The 17,599-nt window shown below is 35.6% G+C and overlaps 1 protein-coding gene across 4 annotated transcripts; it reads left to right on the top strand.

Moving 5' to 3' along the window:
• The first annotated feature begins 970 nt into the window (after positions 1-970).
• Positions 971-16,721, top strand: LOC117339187 (splicing factor U2AF 50 kDa subunit-like). Of its 4 annotated transcripts, none has more exons than XM_033900637.1 (12): positions 1,013-1,102; positions 1,832-1,843; positions 3,829-3,964; positions 5,449-5,567; positions 6,345-6,598; positions 8,068-8,206; positions 8,645-8,724; positions 10,358-10,480; positions 12,505-12,591; positions 14,232-14,352; positions 15,010-15,113; positions 16,207-16,721. In XM_033900637.1, the coding sequence occupies exons 1-12, from the start codon at positions 1,051-1,053 to the stop codon at positions 16,336-16,338; spliced, it is 1,359 nt and encodes a 452-aa protein (XP_033756528.1). In that variant the 5' UTR covers positions 1,013-1,050; the 3' UTR covers positions 16,339-16,721. The 4 variants fall into 4 exon arrangements, with proteins under 4 accessions (XP_033756556.1, XP_033756547.1, XP_033756528.1 ...); XM_033900646.1 differs by having other exon boundaries at positions 5,449-5,561; positions 16,207-16,718; XM_033900665.1 differs by lacking the exon at positions 1,832-1,843 and having other exon boundaries at positions 971-1,102; positions 5,449-5,561; positions 16,207-16,718.
• The last annotated feature ends 878 nt before the right edge of the window (positions 16,722-17,599 follow it).

Raw genomic sequence — 17,599 nt, 5'->3', positions numbered from 1 at the left:
CAATCTTAAAGTGATATTTTGGGTGCATAAATTACTTTGCTGCTTGAATTAAACGGATTTTTACGGTATTCTCAGAAGAGCGACTAAGAGAGAGTAGTAGTTTCCGTAAAACTTTTTGTTTGTTTGTTATAACCGAAATATTATAATAATATAAACTATAAAAACAAATAAATAAATAAATAAAAAAAGCATCAACATGAAAACCCATTTTTTTTAAGAACTTTACCCTTTGTGTTAAAATTAAGTTTTAGATATATACCCAGTTATATAATAATAATTATACAAACATAACCAACATCTGAAATAAGCTGATTATGCATATAACCAGCCCGATCCTGCAAACCATGTCTCAGTTCTACGTTAACCAGTTAAATATGTTGTTTTTTTATTTATCACTTTTTTTTTTAAATTTAAAGCATCATATTGTTTGAATATGTTACATTTAATACAGAAACAACATTACTTTCTGTATTTATTATTTCGAGTGCTCGACATGTTTTCTCCAACACTCGACATTTTATCTCGACAACTCGACATACAATAATTTGTATATAAATGTCAATACAATGTATATCTCCTTTCACTGATTACGTCAGTGAAAACAAAACCATGTAAATTCGTTTACCCTAGAAACTGGAGATATTGAAGATCCTATATATTTAAGAGGCGATCCATTTAGTAATTCCAAATTGTTACAACAAAACAGTCACAAGTTATCTTTCTTTTAGCACAAATTCATGACAAACACATATCTGTCTTCTTCTTTTTTTTAAATGGCGAGATCAAGACGATGAAATATATATTTCAGTTATGAAAAAAATGTTTTACGGAAATAAGCAATATGCCTATTTTCAATTAAAAAAAGATACATTATCGTCCTACAGCTGCTTGATTCTACTCCTATTCGCCCTGATCGTCAGTCGATCCTGTCCGATCCTGTCAATTGTCTTACCCCAAGCCAAAAAAAGAGGCAGCAATCCTAGCGGCAAGGGGAGATAATAATTATTAGTGCAAGACGCCATTTTGAGCCGGTGCGTGTATTCTGAAAAGATGGGCGACGAATTCGACGATTTCGAGCGTCAGCTTGCTGAAAACAAAAATGGTAACGTTGATTTTTGTTACTTTATTTCATAATTTCTTTCAATTCGTGCCATAAAACTATCTAATCCATCGTGGATCGTATATTAGAATCATTTTTTTGTTTGATTGATTGTTCTTCGACTCCTGTTTGTGTGTTACGGTAGCTACTGTCTGCATGTTGGCCAAAAAATGCTGAATATCACATGGACTGCACTAAAAGCAGACTTCGGAACTCTGATAGGAATATGATTATGAAATAATGTGAAATAATGCATTTGTGACCTCAAGTGTCGTGTTTCAAATTTACGATAATGCCGATCGATTCGGACCACAGGTAGCATTTGTATGTCTTCTGGACTGCAGTGCTTTGGTAATGAGTCTAATGACCACATATCGTAGTCTAACAAAATATGCCACAAATATCCAACTTTATATAACGGTATTTCTGGCTAATTTTATCATGTAAAACTAGACTTGTGCCTACGGAAATGAACCTGTATAGGCTTAGCCTGTTGTCCAATCCATTTTGATATCTAGATTTTATCTTTGTTATGAAATATTGTATGTAAATTAATTCAAATGTTTGATTGAATAAAATATTTTGGAATGAAATGTTCCTTTGGTCGGACACCCTAGGTCTGGTACTGTATGCACTGAAAATTAATTATCTTTAATTTTCCTTTTTTTTAAACTCCTGACCTACAAACACCGACTTCCATGGATGACACACTCCCTTCGTTGCCTCATAAAGCAGTCCAAACGCGTACGTCTACACTCCAAAAGCTGCACTAACCACCATCTCACACAAAAATACAAAACCATAAAAGCAGAAGTACAGAAACAAACACGCAACACATACCTAAACTACATAGAAAAAATGATCAAAGACATACCCATAAACGAACCAGACTCCCCACACTCCAACCGAAAATACAACCCCAACAAACTATTCTCTTACATCAAAACCACAAGAAAAGAAAAACACCGACATCACATCCCTTCGCAAAGACGGACATCTCACTACAGACCCAACCATAAAACATAAACAGCTCAAAGACCCCATATCGCCCATACTCACAAAAATCTTCAACGCTTCACTCAGCACAGGAACACTACCACACGACTGGAAACACGCAAATGTAAACCCAATATACAAGAAAGGAGACAAACACAGCCCCACTAACTACCGCCCAATCTCACTCACCTGCATCGCATGCAAAATCATGGAACACATCATCACAAGCGCCACAATGAAACATCTAGAGGACAATAACATACTCTACAACCTCCAACACGGCTTCCGCTCCTTTAGATCATGCGAAACACAACTCGCCACATTCATACACGACCTAACACTAAATAACAATACAAACAAACAGACAGACATTGTCATAATGGACTTTGACAAAGTCCCACACAAACGCCTCCAGTACAAACTCAAATACTACGGGATTACAGGGAACACACTTACATGGATTACAGACTTTCTAACACAGCACCCAAACAGTATTACTTGAAGGGAAACAATCGGACAAAGTCCAAGTCACTTCAGGAGTACCTCAAGGAACCTGTTTGGGCCCCATACTCTTCCTCATATACATTAACGACCTACCAGACTACATCAAACACAGCACTCTCAGACTCTTCGCCGACGATAGCATCATCTACAAGACAATCCACAACACAGACGACGCACACAAATTACAACAAGACATAAACGCAGCAGGACAGTGGGAACAAGACTGGCTCATGAAATTTCACCCAAACAAATGCAATATCATATCCACTTCAAACAAACGCACACAAAACAACATACAATTACAAACTGCACGACCACACACTGCAACAAGTCGTCGCCAGCAAATATCTAGGACTCACATTACAGAAAAATCTCAAATGGGACACACACATCAACAACATCACTGCAAACGCCAACAGATCACTAGGCTTCCTAAAATGCAACCTGAAAATAAACTCACAACATATAAAAGAACACGCATACAAAGCCCTAGTGAGATCCAAACTAGAATACTGCTCTTCCATTGGACCCGCACAACACAAACCAAATCAACCAGATAGAAAAAATACAACGCAGAGCAGCACGATACGTACAAAACAGATACCACAACACAAGTTCAGTACAAGACATGATGGATAAACTCAACTGGCCCACACTTCAAACACGCAGACTCAAGACCAAACTTATACTAATATACAAAATCATTCACCATCATGTCGCAATAGACCCACACGGCATCATGCACCCAGCAGACCCTAGGACAAGGCAAACACACCCAGACACCTATCTGCCACCAATGACACATACAAATACTCCTTTTACAATAACAATGGAACCTCCTCCCGGTGGCAGCAGTACAATGCACTACACTAGAGATCTTCAAGGCACATATACACAATGCAGCCCTTGATGATCTCAAGCATACACCGTAAACACACCCTCATGTTTTTATCTTATAGTTTCCACTAAAAAAAACTTAATAAAAAAAACCCTCTCACTGTAACTAAATTCCCTCACTTTTTTAACATCATCCAACCTACAAACTGACCGTAATAGTCATTTTTGACGGAGGTTGCACAAAGATGAAGAAGAATGGAAAATAATATTTTCCTATCAAGAATATATATAGTCAGATTTCAAACAAAGGGATATTTCCATTAATTTAATTAAATGTATTATTTTAATAAGCGTGTGAAAAGTAGACTTTAATTGTAATTATCACATTTCAGAATTTGAAAAGGAAAAGACAACTACAACCAATAGGAGACGCTCACGATCGGGTTCAAGGCCAAGGGCTAGCTCAAACAAAAAACCCAGTGACAGAAAAAGATCCAGATCCCGTGAGAGAAAGAAGCGATCTCGCAGGTATACCAAGACAGAAAAATTTAGTGTGATTTGTTTGCAGCAGTAATTTCAGTAGGATTTAAAACTGCATAATTACTCTCCTTCAGGGCATCAAGTTAAACACTTCAGAGTATGTTTTCGATACTCCAAAATCATATTTGAATCATGGGTTTAAAAGCACATGACTAAAGTCTATTCGACATGTTTCGACCCTTCATATTTCTGAGAAATATTGATTTGACTCCTGCAATTGCTAAATCTCCAGGCTTTTCGAGGACGTTGATGGGCCCCATTACCAATTGAAATTATTTCATATTTAAGCCAAATTCCCAAAATTTGCGGTTTACTCCTGAAAAAATCTTTCCCAATTCACCAATGTTCTTCCCAAAATGAGACAAAAAGGCTCTTTCCCAAACCAGTAAGAAAAAGTCCTGAATCTCAAGGGTCAATTGCATTGAATGCTCTGTCCTTGTCTTTTTTTTTTTAAATTTGCGCACGATCAAAAGTGTCAAAAATTTACAGCGTGTACTATGCCCCTCATTCTGACAAACTAAACCACAATCCAAACTTTTTTGATATCCAACACATTAACCGATTCAGAAAAAAAATGGGACAACAAAAAATAATTCCTAGATATGGAATCATGCTAAAGAGCGAATGTTATCCAAAGGTTTATACCATTAATTCAGCTTCCATGAGTAGTTGTCGATTCTGCTACAATTTTTTTTATGACCTGCCAGGTCATAAAAAAAATTGTAGCAGAATCGACTACCCAGGTCCTGGTCATTAGAGATATGCGAGAGTATATGAGCCCCCTCATCCACGTTTAGAACAAACCTGCTGTGGCATGTCCAGTGTAGGCAAAGCGTTGCCTAATCAGCTTCTTGTTTCCTCTGACCTTGGCACCATTTCTGGTGTATGGTCAGAGCACACTTCTATATGAAATCGTGGAATTCTCCGACACATTTGTTGTCGCTCAGATTTTGATGCAAAGACAATAAAATCAGGCGTGACATATCACATACTTGACATATATATATTACCCCAAAACACCTATTTAGTTCTACATCAATGTTCTATTCCATCCATATAGACCCTCGCTTTACGCTGGTCAAAATTTCACACTTCACGCTAAGATTGAAAATAGTTAATTGGACATACATAAACTTTGTAAAAAAAAAAGCATAACCTCTAAGAAAATATATTTAAAAGGGAATATGTAGAAAATTAGTATATGGTTCCATGCTAATGAGGCTTTTGGGAAACAGTAATGTTTATACAAATTTATCCTTAACACTCCAGACAGTAGGTTCTGTAAATTGTTTATCTGAGACAGATCCCTAATCAATGTTGATAATTTGTATCTTGATAATTCTTCATGAAGTAAAATTAAAATAGTACAATTGTACATAACGAAAGTGAAAATCAAGTTTCTTACTGAGATGTCAAGTATATGATTGACATGTGGTGCCAGTTGTCAGCAGTTTCTCTTTTTCTTTATACAGTCGCTCACCGAAGGAAAGGCCCATACGTCGGAGAAAGAAACCTTACAAGTATTGGGATGTTCCCCCTGCGGGATTTGAACACATGACCCCAATGCAGTACAAAAGCATGCAAGGTAGTAGTGCGTATCATATCAGGGATTTTTCTATTAATGTATTTGAAAGAGGCTGAAAGGTATGCAGTCTCTTTCTTTGTCAAATGTATGCCTTTTTTCCAAACTTTCTGCACATTTTCTTTACTTTTATTCACGTGCTTGCAATTCAAAATCAATATCAATAAGGAATTTCTATGTGATATAATTTTGATTTAAATGAATGATTTTCAAAGATTCTTTTAATCCCACCCATAATTTTGATTTAAATGAATGATTTTCAAAGATTCTTTTAATCCCACCTTGAACATGTTGGTTGACCTCCTTTCTGGAAGTTAAAATAAATCTCAAAAATAACAATAGAAAAGTCCCTGAAGGATGAATTTGTAGATTATTGAATTTTCCTTTTGATGTTAAAGAAAGGGAAACAAAATGCAGATTTCAGTTTGAAGAGAATATTGTCTGCAATATTGAATGATAAATTTTTCAACAAAAATATGTTAAGGTAGTATCTATATTAAAATAGAGAGAATTCTTGACTTTGATTTCCTATCAAAATGGCAAAAATAAATTCTTCAGAGTAGTCATACGGTTAATTGATTTTTTTTACCCAATTATAATGCATAACAAATTAAAGGAGTGAACCAATTGAAAAAGTCCAAAAACTTCCTGAAAATTTCATGTATCAAAGAATTGTCTTTTGATTTTGAATTTTGATATAACAGCATGTGCATGGTTCTGTTAAAAGTTTTGAAGTGAAGTAGGTCTTGTCCTCAGTAAATGTAGTTGATGTCATTCTCTTTGTAGGTAACGGACAGATTCCCCAGACGATCACCGTCCCAAATGTAGCACTCACTAATACCACAGTACCCTTTGCTGGAAGTGCAATCAGCCGTCAAGCCCGGCGTCTGTATGTTGGCAATATACCATTCGGTGTGACAGAGGAAGCCATGATGGACTTCTTTAATCACCAGATGAAGATGACAGGACTTGCACAGGCAGATGGCAGTCCAGTCATTGCAGTCCAAATTAATCTAGACAAGAATTTTGCGTTTTTGGAGGTAAAGATAATATATATGTATATTTTTTGCCCCCTGCTATGAAAAGGGGGGTGGGGGGGTATAGTGTTACCCATGTCCGTCTCGTCCCGTCCCGATGTAATGTAACAAGCTGATCAATTATGAGTATGCTTCTGACATGTTGTGTTTTGGGGTGTCATGTGGCAGCGGAGGCATGTCTTACAGACATTTTCTGGTTTTTTTTTATCATATTTCAATAGTCTTTTTGATTCCATGCATCTGTTTTACTTACAGTGGCATATCTTGTGTATATCAGTCAGGAATGGTTAAAACATAATTAAGATTTCTTCTGTAATCTATCCTTGCCCCAAAGTGAATATGATACATAGTCTGGCCAGCCAACCATGATACGTACACCGGCGACAACCCTTGTTGAAAACTTCATGTCTAAAGCCATGCCAATGTGTTAGATAAATTTGTATGCAATGCCTACCACTTGAATATGAAGTACAATTTAGTTGTGTACCTGTATGATTGCTACACCATGATCAAGATGATACCATGCTTCATCAAAGCAGTATGATTTGGAAGTGGAACTAGAAAGCAAAAAGTTTCGTATCTTATTTTGGACAAGGCACACTTAATGGTGGGGCTGTTTTTGCAGTGGACAATGACTTATAAAAATCAATCAAAAAGTCAATATCGGGTGTAATTGTAAAAGACCATGTTAATTTCTGGAATCTCACCAATATCAAACGATTCAGTGTTGAAAATAATGGTATTTGCTTTGTTATTAAGACTATTGTACATTGAAATTTATATCCCTTATCGAGCCCCATAAGCAAAGAATTAGCGACAGACTCTTTTAGGTGTGTCAGTGCCAATGACAACACAGTAAACTAATAGGTGAAAAGATGCACAGCATACCATGCAATTGCAATAAATATAACTTAAGTTAAAAATAACTTTTTTTTGATTCTGCATTCCATGTATTTATTAACTTCCATAATATACAAACTGTCATCTAGTCAGCCATGTCCAGATCCTGACTGGTCAAATATTTATCACTTTTCCAAACTGAACCCTCTCTAAACCGGCCAAATATTTATCACTTCTCCAACTGAACCCTCTCTAAACCGGCCAAATATTCATGTCCTGATCGGTTTAGAGAAGTTCCTTTATAAACATACCTATTAAATCATTATCGTGGTCATTCTATTCTGTGGGAGACTGAGAACAGGAGCCCAAAGTTTTCTGTAAAGTGACTCTTATATAAACCAAATCTGAAGTGAAATGTCCGACCAGGAAGTCTTGGTGAATTATTTTGTGTGACAGAACTGATATGGACCATCTTAGCCATTTGAGTAGCAACACTAAAATCTTTCCATTCTACAGGCATAATATATCGGGGTCTGACTATCCCATAATTTCATTGTTCTGACACCGGATTTGATATCTCTCGCCATTGTATACTATGTCTGAAATGGGGAATGTATTCTTGAATTTTTCAGTTCCGTTCAGTAGACGAGACAACACAAGCTATGGCGTTTGATGGAATAAATTTCCAAGGCCAATCATTAAAGATAAGGAGACCCCGGGATTATCAGCCCCTACCTGGCATGGCAGAAACGCCCACAGTAAATGTTCCAGGTAAAACACATTTCCTCAAAGTATTTACAGTTAGTCAGTGTGGTATATTCAGGGATTTTCCTGCAGCAGAATATGGGTCCGTTAGAAGGACCCATTCCCCTTAAGAAAACCTTGTGAAAATTCCCAAAATAAAGGTAATTTTTTCAAGATTAAATTTGTCTGATGTGAAAAGACCACAGGTAATTTTGAATAAATAACACAATGATGTAAATAGCAAATGAAATAAAAATAAAGGTAATGTCTATTGAAAAGAACCTGAATTTCACTTTCCTCTGTTTTCCCAATTTCACATTTTGATGCGAAAAAGTTCCTAACTCAGTGGACTCTGGACCCGGACGAAAATTTGTAGGAAAATCCCTGATATTGTCGGTATTGTATAATTTTAGAAGAAATCCAATGTGTTCATAGCGCTTAATAATGTGTCTCTTTTGTCCACAGGAGTGGTGTCAACGGTCGTGCAGGACTCCCCTCACAAGATCTTCATTGGTGGCCTACCAAATTACCTTAATGAAGACCAGGTATACAGTGATTTTAATAGACAGCAAGTCACAGTCATCAAAAGAAAAGAGAGAAATCATTGTTAGTCGTCAGGCCAGATGCTTGTGATTACAGGGTGTCTGTGTGGTACAGTGACCAGGCAGCATTGTCATTGCAGATCGCTGTGGGTTTTATCAGGCCAGAGTCTGAGGCAGATGTGCAGGCAACAATACCAGTGGTTGTCTCCCCTTCATATTATGGGGGACAAAGCCTTTTTTTGCATTTTACAGCTGTCAGAATGTTTTCCGAGTTTTTCTTTCTTGTTTTCGCCCATTCCCCCTCATTTCTTGATATTGAAAGTCATAAATTGTCACTTATTTTTCCAATTAGGATGTGTATTAATTCAAATCGATAGGTCTTTTCCAGATAGAAACCATTGATTCTAGTTGTAAAAATTTTTAAAGTTTTTTTTTTTCTAAACAAAAATAAAATGTAATGTCAAACTATTTCGGTATGTTCTGTTTTACAGGCGATTTTCTTACAGAGCCAAGATACAAATTGTGCAATTTTTTACAGGCTTCTTTTGCAGTTGTTTCTGTTTCAGCTATTTTTTATTCTGGTTTTAAAAATTGTAATGTTTGGTAATTTTTTGATTAGATAGATATGACTAAATGCTACATTTCAAAGTAAGATGTGTTTTGTTCACAAATCATTTAAAAGAAATAAAAAAAAAAAAAAAACGAAAAAAAAATACAGTCAATATGATAAAATCTCTAAAACTTCTGACAGTAGGCAATAATCACTGATGAATGCTTTGTTACCACAGTATCAACATTACTCATCTTTTTTCTTGTTTCTTCCCCCATTTGTTCCTCAGCATAGGGGAAGAGCTTGACCCCCCACGGTAATTGTTAAACTAGCATCCAAGCATCAAAAGGCAAGTCTACGATTCATTAGGTGAGAGTATCATCTCAGATTTCAGCCTCAGCCTTCAAACTCTCGCACTGTGAGAACTGTGTCATTAAATCGCCAATGTATTGATGATACAGTGTGGGTCAGTGTTGACTGGTGTATACATTGTTAAAAGGGACACTTGCATGACTAGTATCTCTTCTCTCGTGAAAACCGATAGATGTTCTTTCTTGGCTAGGTGGACCTAGCAAGATTCAGCTGCAGGGAAATTATGAACACAGAAAACTTTGAAAAAAAAATGAAATTAAAGTAATTTGGTTATGATGGTAAATATAGGTTACAGAAAAGCTCGCTGTTTATTTGTGTCCAGCCAATCGATCAGCTCTCATTTTTAGTCGGGAATCGGGGGTTCAGAATTAAAAATGTTTTAATGATTAGAAGTCTTGTCAATACTAAATTACCTAAATGTAAGTATTACATTTCGAAAATGACTTTTTTTCAGGTTTAAAAATTCAGTTGCATTACTGGTTTTGGTTTTTATTATAAATTTTCAAATTCCTTAATGAAAATGAAATTTCAATATTTTTTTTTTTTAATTTCCCAAGATTAAAAGCAAATAAAAGAAAGAACATGAAAAAAATAATGGTATTTGAAATTTTATACACTTTGTGTATATTTCTATATATTCATAATGCAACTGATTTTTTTTCAAAGGCACATAGGAAATCATGACTGATTGGGAATTTTGTTTCTTTTATCAAGGTCAAAGAACTACTCACATCATTTGGACCTCTCAAAGCTTTCAACTTGGTGAAGGATAGTGCTACCGGATTGTCCAAGGGCTACGCATTCTGTGAATATGTGGATGTCACCATCACAGACCAGGTAAAAAGCAATTTTGAGCTATCTAGGTATGAAGTGCCTGTAGCAAGGCTCGGGATGACCAGTAAATTTTTATCTATTGGCACATGTTTTGGCCGTCCATCATGCATTAACTTTGGATATTTTAAATTTCTCAAATTCTTATACAGTGCATTCCACTTAATCGGGTAACGCTTAATCGGGTATTTCGTTTAATTGGGTAAAATTTCAAAAACCAAAACCATTTTCTCTTAAATCATATTAAAAAAATTCGTTTAATTGGGTTGGAAAAGTCGTATTTTTCGGTTATTCGAATAGAACAATCGGGACAAAAAATTGAAATGCTCCGATTTTCACGAAAGTCATCGCATATTTCTTTAAGTTTTAGACTTTTATCAACAAATAGTGTAATTTTGATGGTTAAATTGTCAAAAAACGGTTAAATATTACCTTAAAAGGTAATGTTATGTCGGGGTTTTGTCATGTTCGGAACTGTGTTGTTGTTGATTCTGCCTCGTGTGGTTTTTCCCCAACAGGAAGTCGACTAAGAATTGTGGGTAAAATTAAATGTTATTTTTAGAGTCAGCAGCAGGCAAAACGTAATGGGGTTTTAAAAGCATAATTAAGCGAATAGACAATTAAACTTTTACGTCTGGGATGTAAAATCTTCGAAGCAGAAACCAAAAAAATAGGTTTTGACCTGGGTCTGATATTGCTACAGATCGATTGATATCACCGCTTACTGTATGTGGCGAATCCAAAGTGAGGGGTTCGCCACGGGGAAATGTGACGACACCGGTACACAGGTGAGTTAAAAATCAGTAGCGAGCAGTAAAAGTACAGACGCCCGACGTTAGCTCATATTTCCTATTCAGGTAAGGATTAGAACTGGTTAATAAAAAACATCACATTGGATTTCGTGTTGTTTTATCAGTGACTGCCAGTGTCAAGTTCGTATAAATTTATACCACAGGAAACGACCTAAATAAACTCGGTTTCTCCACTATATTATATAGGTCTCTGGTTTCTCCGATCTCTGTGCTTTGGTAATTGGAAATAATATGGAATATTTTAAACTTCAAAGCGAACATAAGAATGTCTCTATGATAAACATCAATGATTTTAGCTGTAATTGTCGGCGAGTCCTTAGATCGTATGTCAAATTAGGAACACATGGATGAAATAGGGATGTATGACCCCCTGATTTGAGGTGCTACGATTGTACTGTGCCGCGAATAAGAAAATCATTAAGGTTTTGTTATTTTAATACACACATTTTTATATAGTTAGTAATAGTAATCTGACAATTTGACATCAGTAAAAGCACAACAAAAACACCGTTTATTAACAATAATAATGCAAATATTTTCATCCAAAATCGACCCAAGTCTGACAACCATTACGGACCAAATCCAAAATGGCGACGTGCATTTCGGCTTATCGGGTAAGTCGGTTAATCGGGTAAAAAGCCCCCGCAAATAGGCAACCCGATTAAGCGGAATGCACTGTATTGGAATTAGGATATTTTAAATTTCTCAAATTCTTATATTGGAATTAAGATGAAAATTTGTCCTGAAATTATTCTGACCATGTGTAGTTATTTTTTGGGTTTTTCGGAAACCGTTATTGCACCATACTATAAGATATGTATCCCTAAGCGAAGAAAGTTTAATGTAACCTCTGTAATGTTTGATAGCATTTGTGAAGATAATCTGTGTTTTCGCATCTGGGATCACTTTCAACATCTTGGATGTGTATGTGATTTATATATATATATATATAAGTTAACTTTAATATCTTTGGCTTTCTCCGGATACTCCGGCTTTCCTCCACCTCCAAAACCTGGCATGTCCTTAAATGACCATGGCTGTTAGGACGTTAAGCAAAAAGCAAACAAAAATCTTTGGCTTAGATAACATCAGGACATTTATGTGAAAAATGCAATTCTTCTGGAATGAAATTTGATTTCAAGTTGGTTAAATGTTAATAGTCTGTTACAGTATTTATTCTTGCTATTCATTAACATTTTTACGTTGATTTTTCTGCAGGCATGTGCAGGGTTGAATGGTATGCAACTTGGAGACAAGAAACTTATTGTCCAGCGAGCTAGTGTTGGTGCCAAGAATGCTCAAGCTGTAAGTAGCTACATTTAAAGGTGTCCTGAGACAAGTCTCGGTTGACCTATTTATTCAAATCAGGGGCCGCGTTGGCCGAGTGGTTAGGGTGTCCCGACACTTTAACACTAGCCCTCCACCTCTAGGTGGCAAGTTCGAAACCCAAGTGGGGCAGTTGCCAGGTACTGACCGTAGGCCAGTGGTTTTTCTCTGGGTACTTCGGCTTTCCTCAACTTCCAAAACCTGACACGTCCTTAAATGACCATGGCTGTTAATAGGACGTTAAACAAAAACAAACAAACAATTATTCAAATCTCATTTTGTCTGTTCTCATCTGTTGGCATAATAAAAAAAAACCGCAATATTTTCAACTTCTCAGATCCCATTTCAATGAAATTGGCTGAAATCTTTCATGACAAAAGAGGCACAAAATTGGTGACTGAATTGTATGGCCTCTACCCCTGGGTATCTGAGGAACTGGGGCAAAGAGGTCGAATTGACTTTAATTTCAACAATCCTGTATTTTTAGGGCCAAGATATACTTTAAAAAGATTCAGGTGAATTAAAATTATGAATTTCATTACCCCTGTTTTTTCCAGGAAAGTGGTTTATATGTGGAAATGATATTTCTGGGTACTGTTTGTTCATTTTCAATTTGAAATAAATCAGACTTCATCCCTATGTTAACCCTGTGATAAAAGTCCTGTATTGTAAAACAAAGAGGCTGAGAGAGAGTTCAGGGAATTTGGAAACCTGAGAATTTTGGTTGGGAACAAAGTGGGTTAAATTAACAAAAGAATCCATTTTTCACGGCTAGATTCCTTTGACCTTAATGAAACATTCATGATAGTTTAAAAAAAGATATTAAAGTAGGCAGATCAGAGGCCAATTTATATCGTATCAAAAGGTAATGAAATTTTATCGAATAACCCCTCTGCCAAATGACCAATTGGCAATTTTTGCAATGTTGTCATTCACCGGATCATATCTGGCTATAATTCTTTGAGAATCTAACACCGCCTGCTTTTCTTGATGGATTAGGATGAAAGTTAGTAGAAAGACATTTAGAGGTAGATCTAAATGAAGGAAGAAATTTTACAGCCTGAAATATTTCTTAAGTGACCCTTTGTAGACTCAAATTTGATGTTGGCCAAACATTTTGTGTATTGCACAACTATTTTGAATATGGCAACCTGTCATTGATCATACTTTGACCCTTTGTGGTGACCCTGGGATCGAGTATGGATCCTATTATAACTCTAGCTTGTATAATGATATGTATTATAGGTAAAGTGTGGTATTTTCGGAATATTCGAGTCCTTTGTCTACATTCATTACAAAAAAAAACATATGTTTTGTCTGTTTCCCACAAAGCGTTCTTGAATTTAGATAATTTCGATTTGAAAAAACCCAAAAGGCAGCTTTATAAGCCTCTGGAACAGCCTTGTCAGCCATGCTGTTTACTACAAGGGAGATAACTACATATTTTCAAGTATCGTGATACAAATCAAGGATAGACGATACATCGATGCACCACACTGTGATTCAATACACCGATGCATCAGTGAATCGTTACACCACTAATTATAGTGTCAATATTCCAACGATACTGATATTGTGTTCATTGTTCTGTTCTCTCATGATTGGTTTTCTCATTACAGCCAGTACAGTTACAGATCCCTGGCCTGAATATGACCCAGGGATCGGGGCCAGCTACGGAGGTTTTGTGTCTCATGAACATGGTCGCACCAGAGGAGTTGGAAGACGAAGAGGAGTATGAAGGTAAAGACAGTTATCATTTGGAAACTGAACTTAAAATGTTAGGGCTATTTCAGTTAAACATCTATCCCACCCCAGGAGTCCAGGTTTAGTTAAGGGGTACCTCTCATAGAATTTAATTAATGAATTACATAGAAGTAATAGGATGGAAATCCAACCATGGATAGAAGTGATTTATTTTGGAGTCCTGGGGTCAGGTAGATATTTTAATGGAATAGCCCTTATATGTTTAGCTCAAAATGTCAAAAAGAAGAAATTGTTATTCATTCAAATCAAGGTTATTAGAATCTTACATGGGTCTGTCCTTTGGACAGCGATATCTAGACCTGAGTATAAGAGTTTGGCTGGTCAGATTTTGATCAATTGTTATAAGATCATTATTTCTTCTCCAATATTGATGAAAAAATAATCTATTTTCATATCTCAGGAAGAGTGATAACGATGTCATTTAGGTGAATTTTGAGAATTTGAATTTGTTTTGCCACATATATGTCACATGACTTATTTACGGAGTGCTTGCATGTCATTACTTTATTAACGTGAAAGTTTTGTGGAAAAATACAAAAAATTTATTTAAAGCATATTTAATATTAAAGGAAGAACAGGCAAGACATTTCGTGTAATTCTTGTTTATTTATGTTTTTGTTCTGAATTTGTCAGATATCTTGGAAGATGTAAAGGAGGAGTGTGGAAAGTATGGCATTGTGAGAAGTATAGAAATCCCCAGGCCTATCAAGGGCGTGGAAGTTCCAGGCTGTGGAAAGGTAACAATTACATTACTGTGTTGAAATTTCGATCATGAAAACTGTGATGTTCATTTATCAAGGGTCTTATCATAAGTTGGTGTAGAAGATAGGTATACCTTCCCAACAATCTGGATTCTTTTCTACTTATTTTTCACATTCTACACAATTTTGATGGAACGCTCTATGTCTATCCTTGCACCAACATTGTGAATCATATGGTCCCAGCCCAAAGGGGTCAAAAATGGCCAAGTTGGCTTAACTTAAATTCCACAATCTTCCTCTTCAGACCCTTATACAGTGGAAACTGAAAACTCTTCATAGATGGAAGGGTCTTGAGTTTTTTTTTTTATCAAAATTGTGAATTTTATTGCCCATGGCTCCCAAGTTTGCCCCTTGCTAGGGAGGGGTTAAAGTTTACTATAGGTCATGAAAGCCAGATTATGGTTTTTAAAGTTTTGCGTTCAGATCCATTGCTAAAGCTGTATCAGTCTATAATTAAACAAAATTGTGTAAAGTTTGTTCACATAGTAGACATCTATAAATATCCATCATATATATCGAAGTTGTGGTCCCCCAGTGACTCTCGAAATGAGGGAGTTTGGACTTTAAAAGATTATGTTTGGCTCAGTTTCTCAAAAAGTATCAAATTAATTTTAATCATCCTGGAGTTTAGTTAGTGTTACATTGCATTAAGTACATCTCAACACAAGGCAAGTCATGATCACCCAAATGTAGAATTTTTTTGGGATAAAATCCTTTCTGATAATAATATACTCTCTGTATTGCTTCCCCAAATTAACTCAGAGATAGGACAATTGCTGTTCATCAGATGTTCATACTTTTCAAGAAAGAGTGTTTTTTTGGCTATAAATGTCTAAGTAGATGAATGTGGAAGTGATTTTATAAAATTTGCTAATTCTCTAGAAGTGACTCAATATTTTGTTTACACATATCTATGACACAAACACAATGTTTTCATACCATCAATTTATAAATGATCTTGTTTGTTTGGATGTTTTATAACGAAATAGATTGGTATTTGAAAATGAAGCTGATCAAGTATTTCAATTTGCTTTGAAATTTATGAATATTTTGTTTTCTTTCGTTTCAGATATTTGTGGAGTTCAATTCTATCATCGACTGCCAGAAAGCGCAACAAGCTCTTACAGGGAGGAAGTTCTCTAATCGTGTGGTGGTCACTTCGTACTTTGACCCAGACCAATATCACCGAAGGGAATTCTGAATTTCATCCATTTAACATTCAATAATTAGTTACATGAACTCTAAAATGTCTGCCCATTTGTTTGAAGACGACTGAGGCAGTTATTGATTACTTCACACGAAATGTGTCGGACCTGTTAATATTGCAATTGTGTCATATGTGGCATACTAGGTATAGATTTAATATTGCATCACATTACACATTATCAATTCCATCTTTGTCATACTTATGTCCAATTTTTTCACTACAAAATACCAATGCCGATTTTCAGTTTTGAAAGGGCAAAGCTATCCTGTATTGAAATTAAAAGAAATTTTTGGTGAATATTATTAATGATGATACAAAGAAGTTTTTCTATTTTGTTTCTTAAAATCATCATGAATAAAATATCAATTTGAAACATATTTTTTAACGGTTGTGCGTTTTCTTTACTGTTCTGTACGTATACAAGCTCCATCTATGCACACGTCGCATAATAATTTTTCACACTTACATATCTAAATTTGTTGTCATTTAGTGTTTCTTGTATGGCAGATGTCTTGTCCAAGCCTAAATTTCTTCATTGCTTAAAATACATAAGGTTTAACCTAGACATATAGGCAAGGGGGAAATTTATGCTAAATATGCAAAGATCATTTGGTTACAGAAATTTCCTAGCACTTATTATTTTGTGACGTACATGTATACATATGTATGTATCTATGAACAGGTGCGAAAGAAAAAAATGTGGAAATTACCCCAGAGCATATAGTTTAGAACTCGCAAAGTTAAAGCCCTGCGGAAATACCCATGTTTACAGTATTGTAATACAAATTATGAAAGAAGACATCTGGAGTCATGGTCATTCCAGACCTTGTTGCTAACAGCAAAGCAATGTTGTTGGAATGATGGCTGTAACCCACTGATTCACTTGTCTTTTACAACAAAGATGAGAAAAATCCCCAATATACAAGTGTTTTAGTGACAAAGATTGCAGATTTATTTGCAAGTGTTTATGTTTCCAAGATGGAAAAGAAAGTCATATTGGTTGGATAACTTCCTTTAGTACCATATCGCCTTGATACTGTATTCACATTCAAATCAAATTCGGGTAGGAAATGGAAACACAGGCCATCCAACCAGTATAAAGAATATTCAAATTTTGATAAACAACACAATAGCATAAAGTAATGACCTTTGACATAACTTCACATTGTTAAAAATATATTTAAATTATGTTGAAGTTATCAAAATGAAATGTATATTAACTGGATAAGATTTGGTTAAGACTCGCCACTTTTGT

This window comes from Pecten maximus, chromosome 1 (assembly GCF_902652985.1).
Source record: "Pecten maximus chromosome 1, xPecMax1.1, whole genome shotgun sequence".
In the NCBI taxonomy this organism is placed as follows: Eukaryota; Metazoa; Mollusca; class Bivalvia; order Pectinida; family Pectinidae; genus Pecten; species Pecten maximus.
Note: the sequence above shows the minus strand (reverse complement) of the source record. Positions and strands in the feature narration are given on the sequence as shown.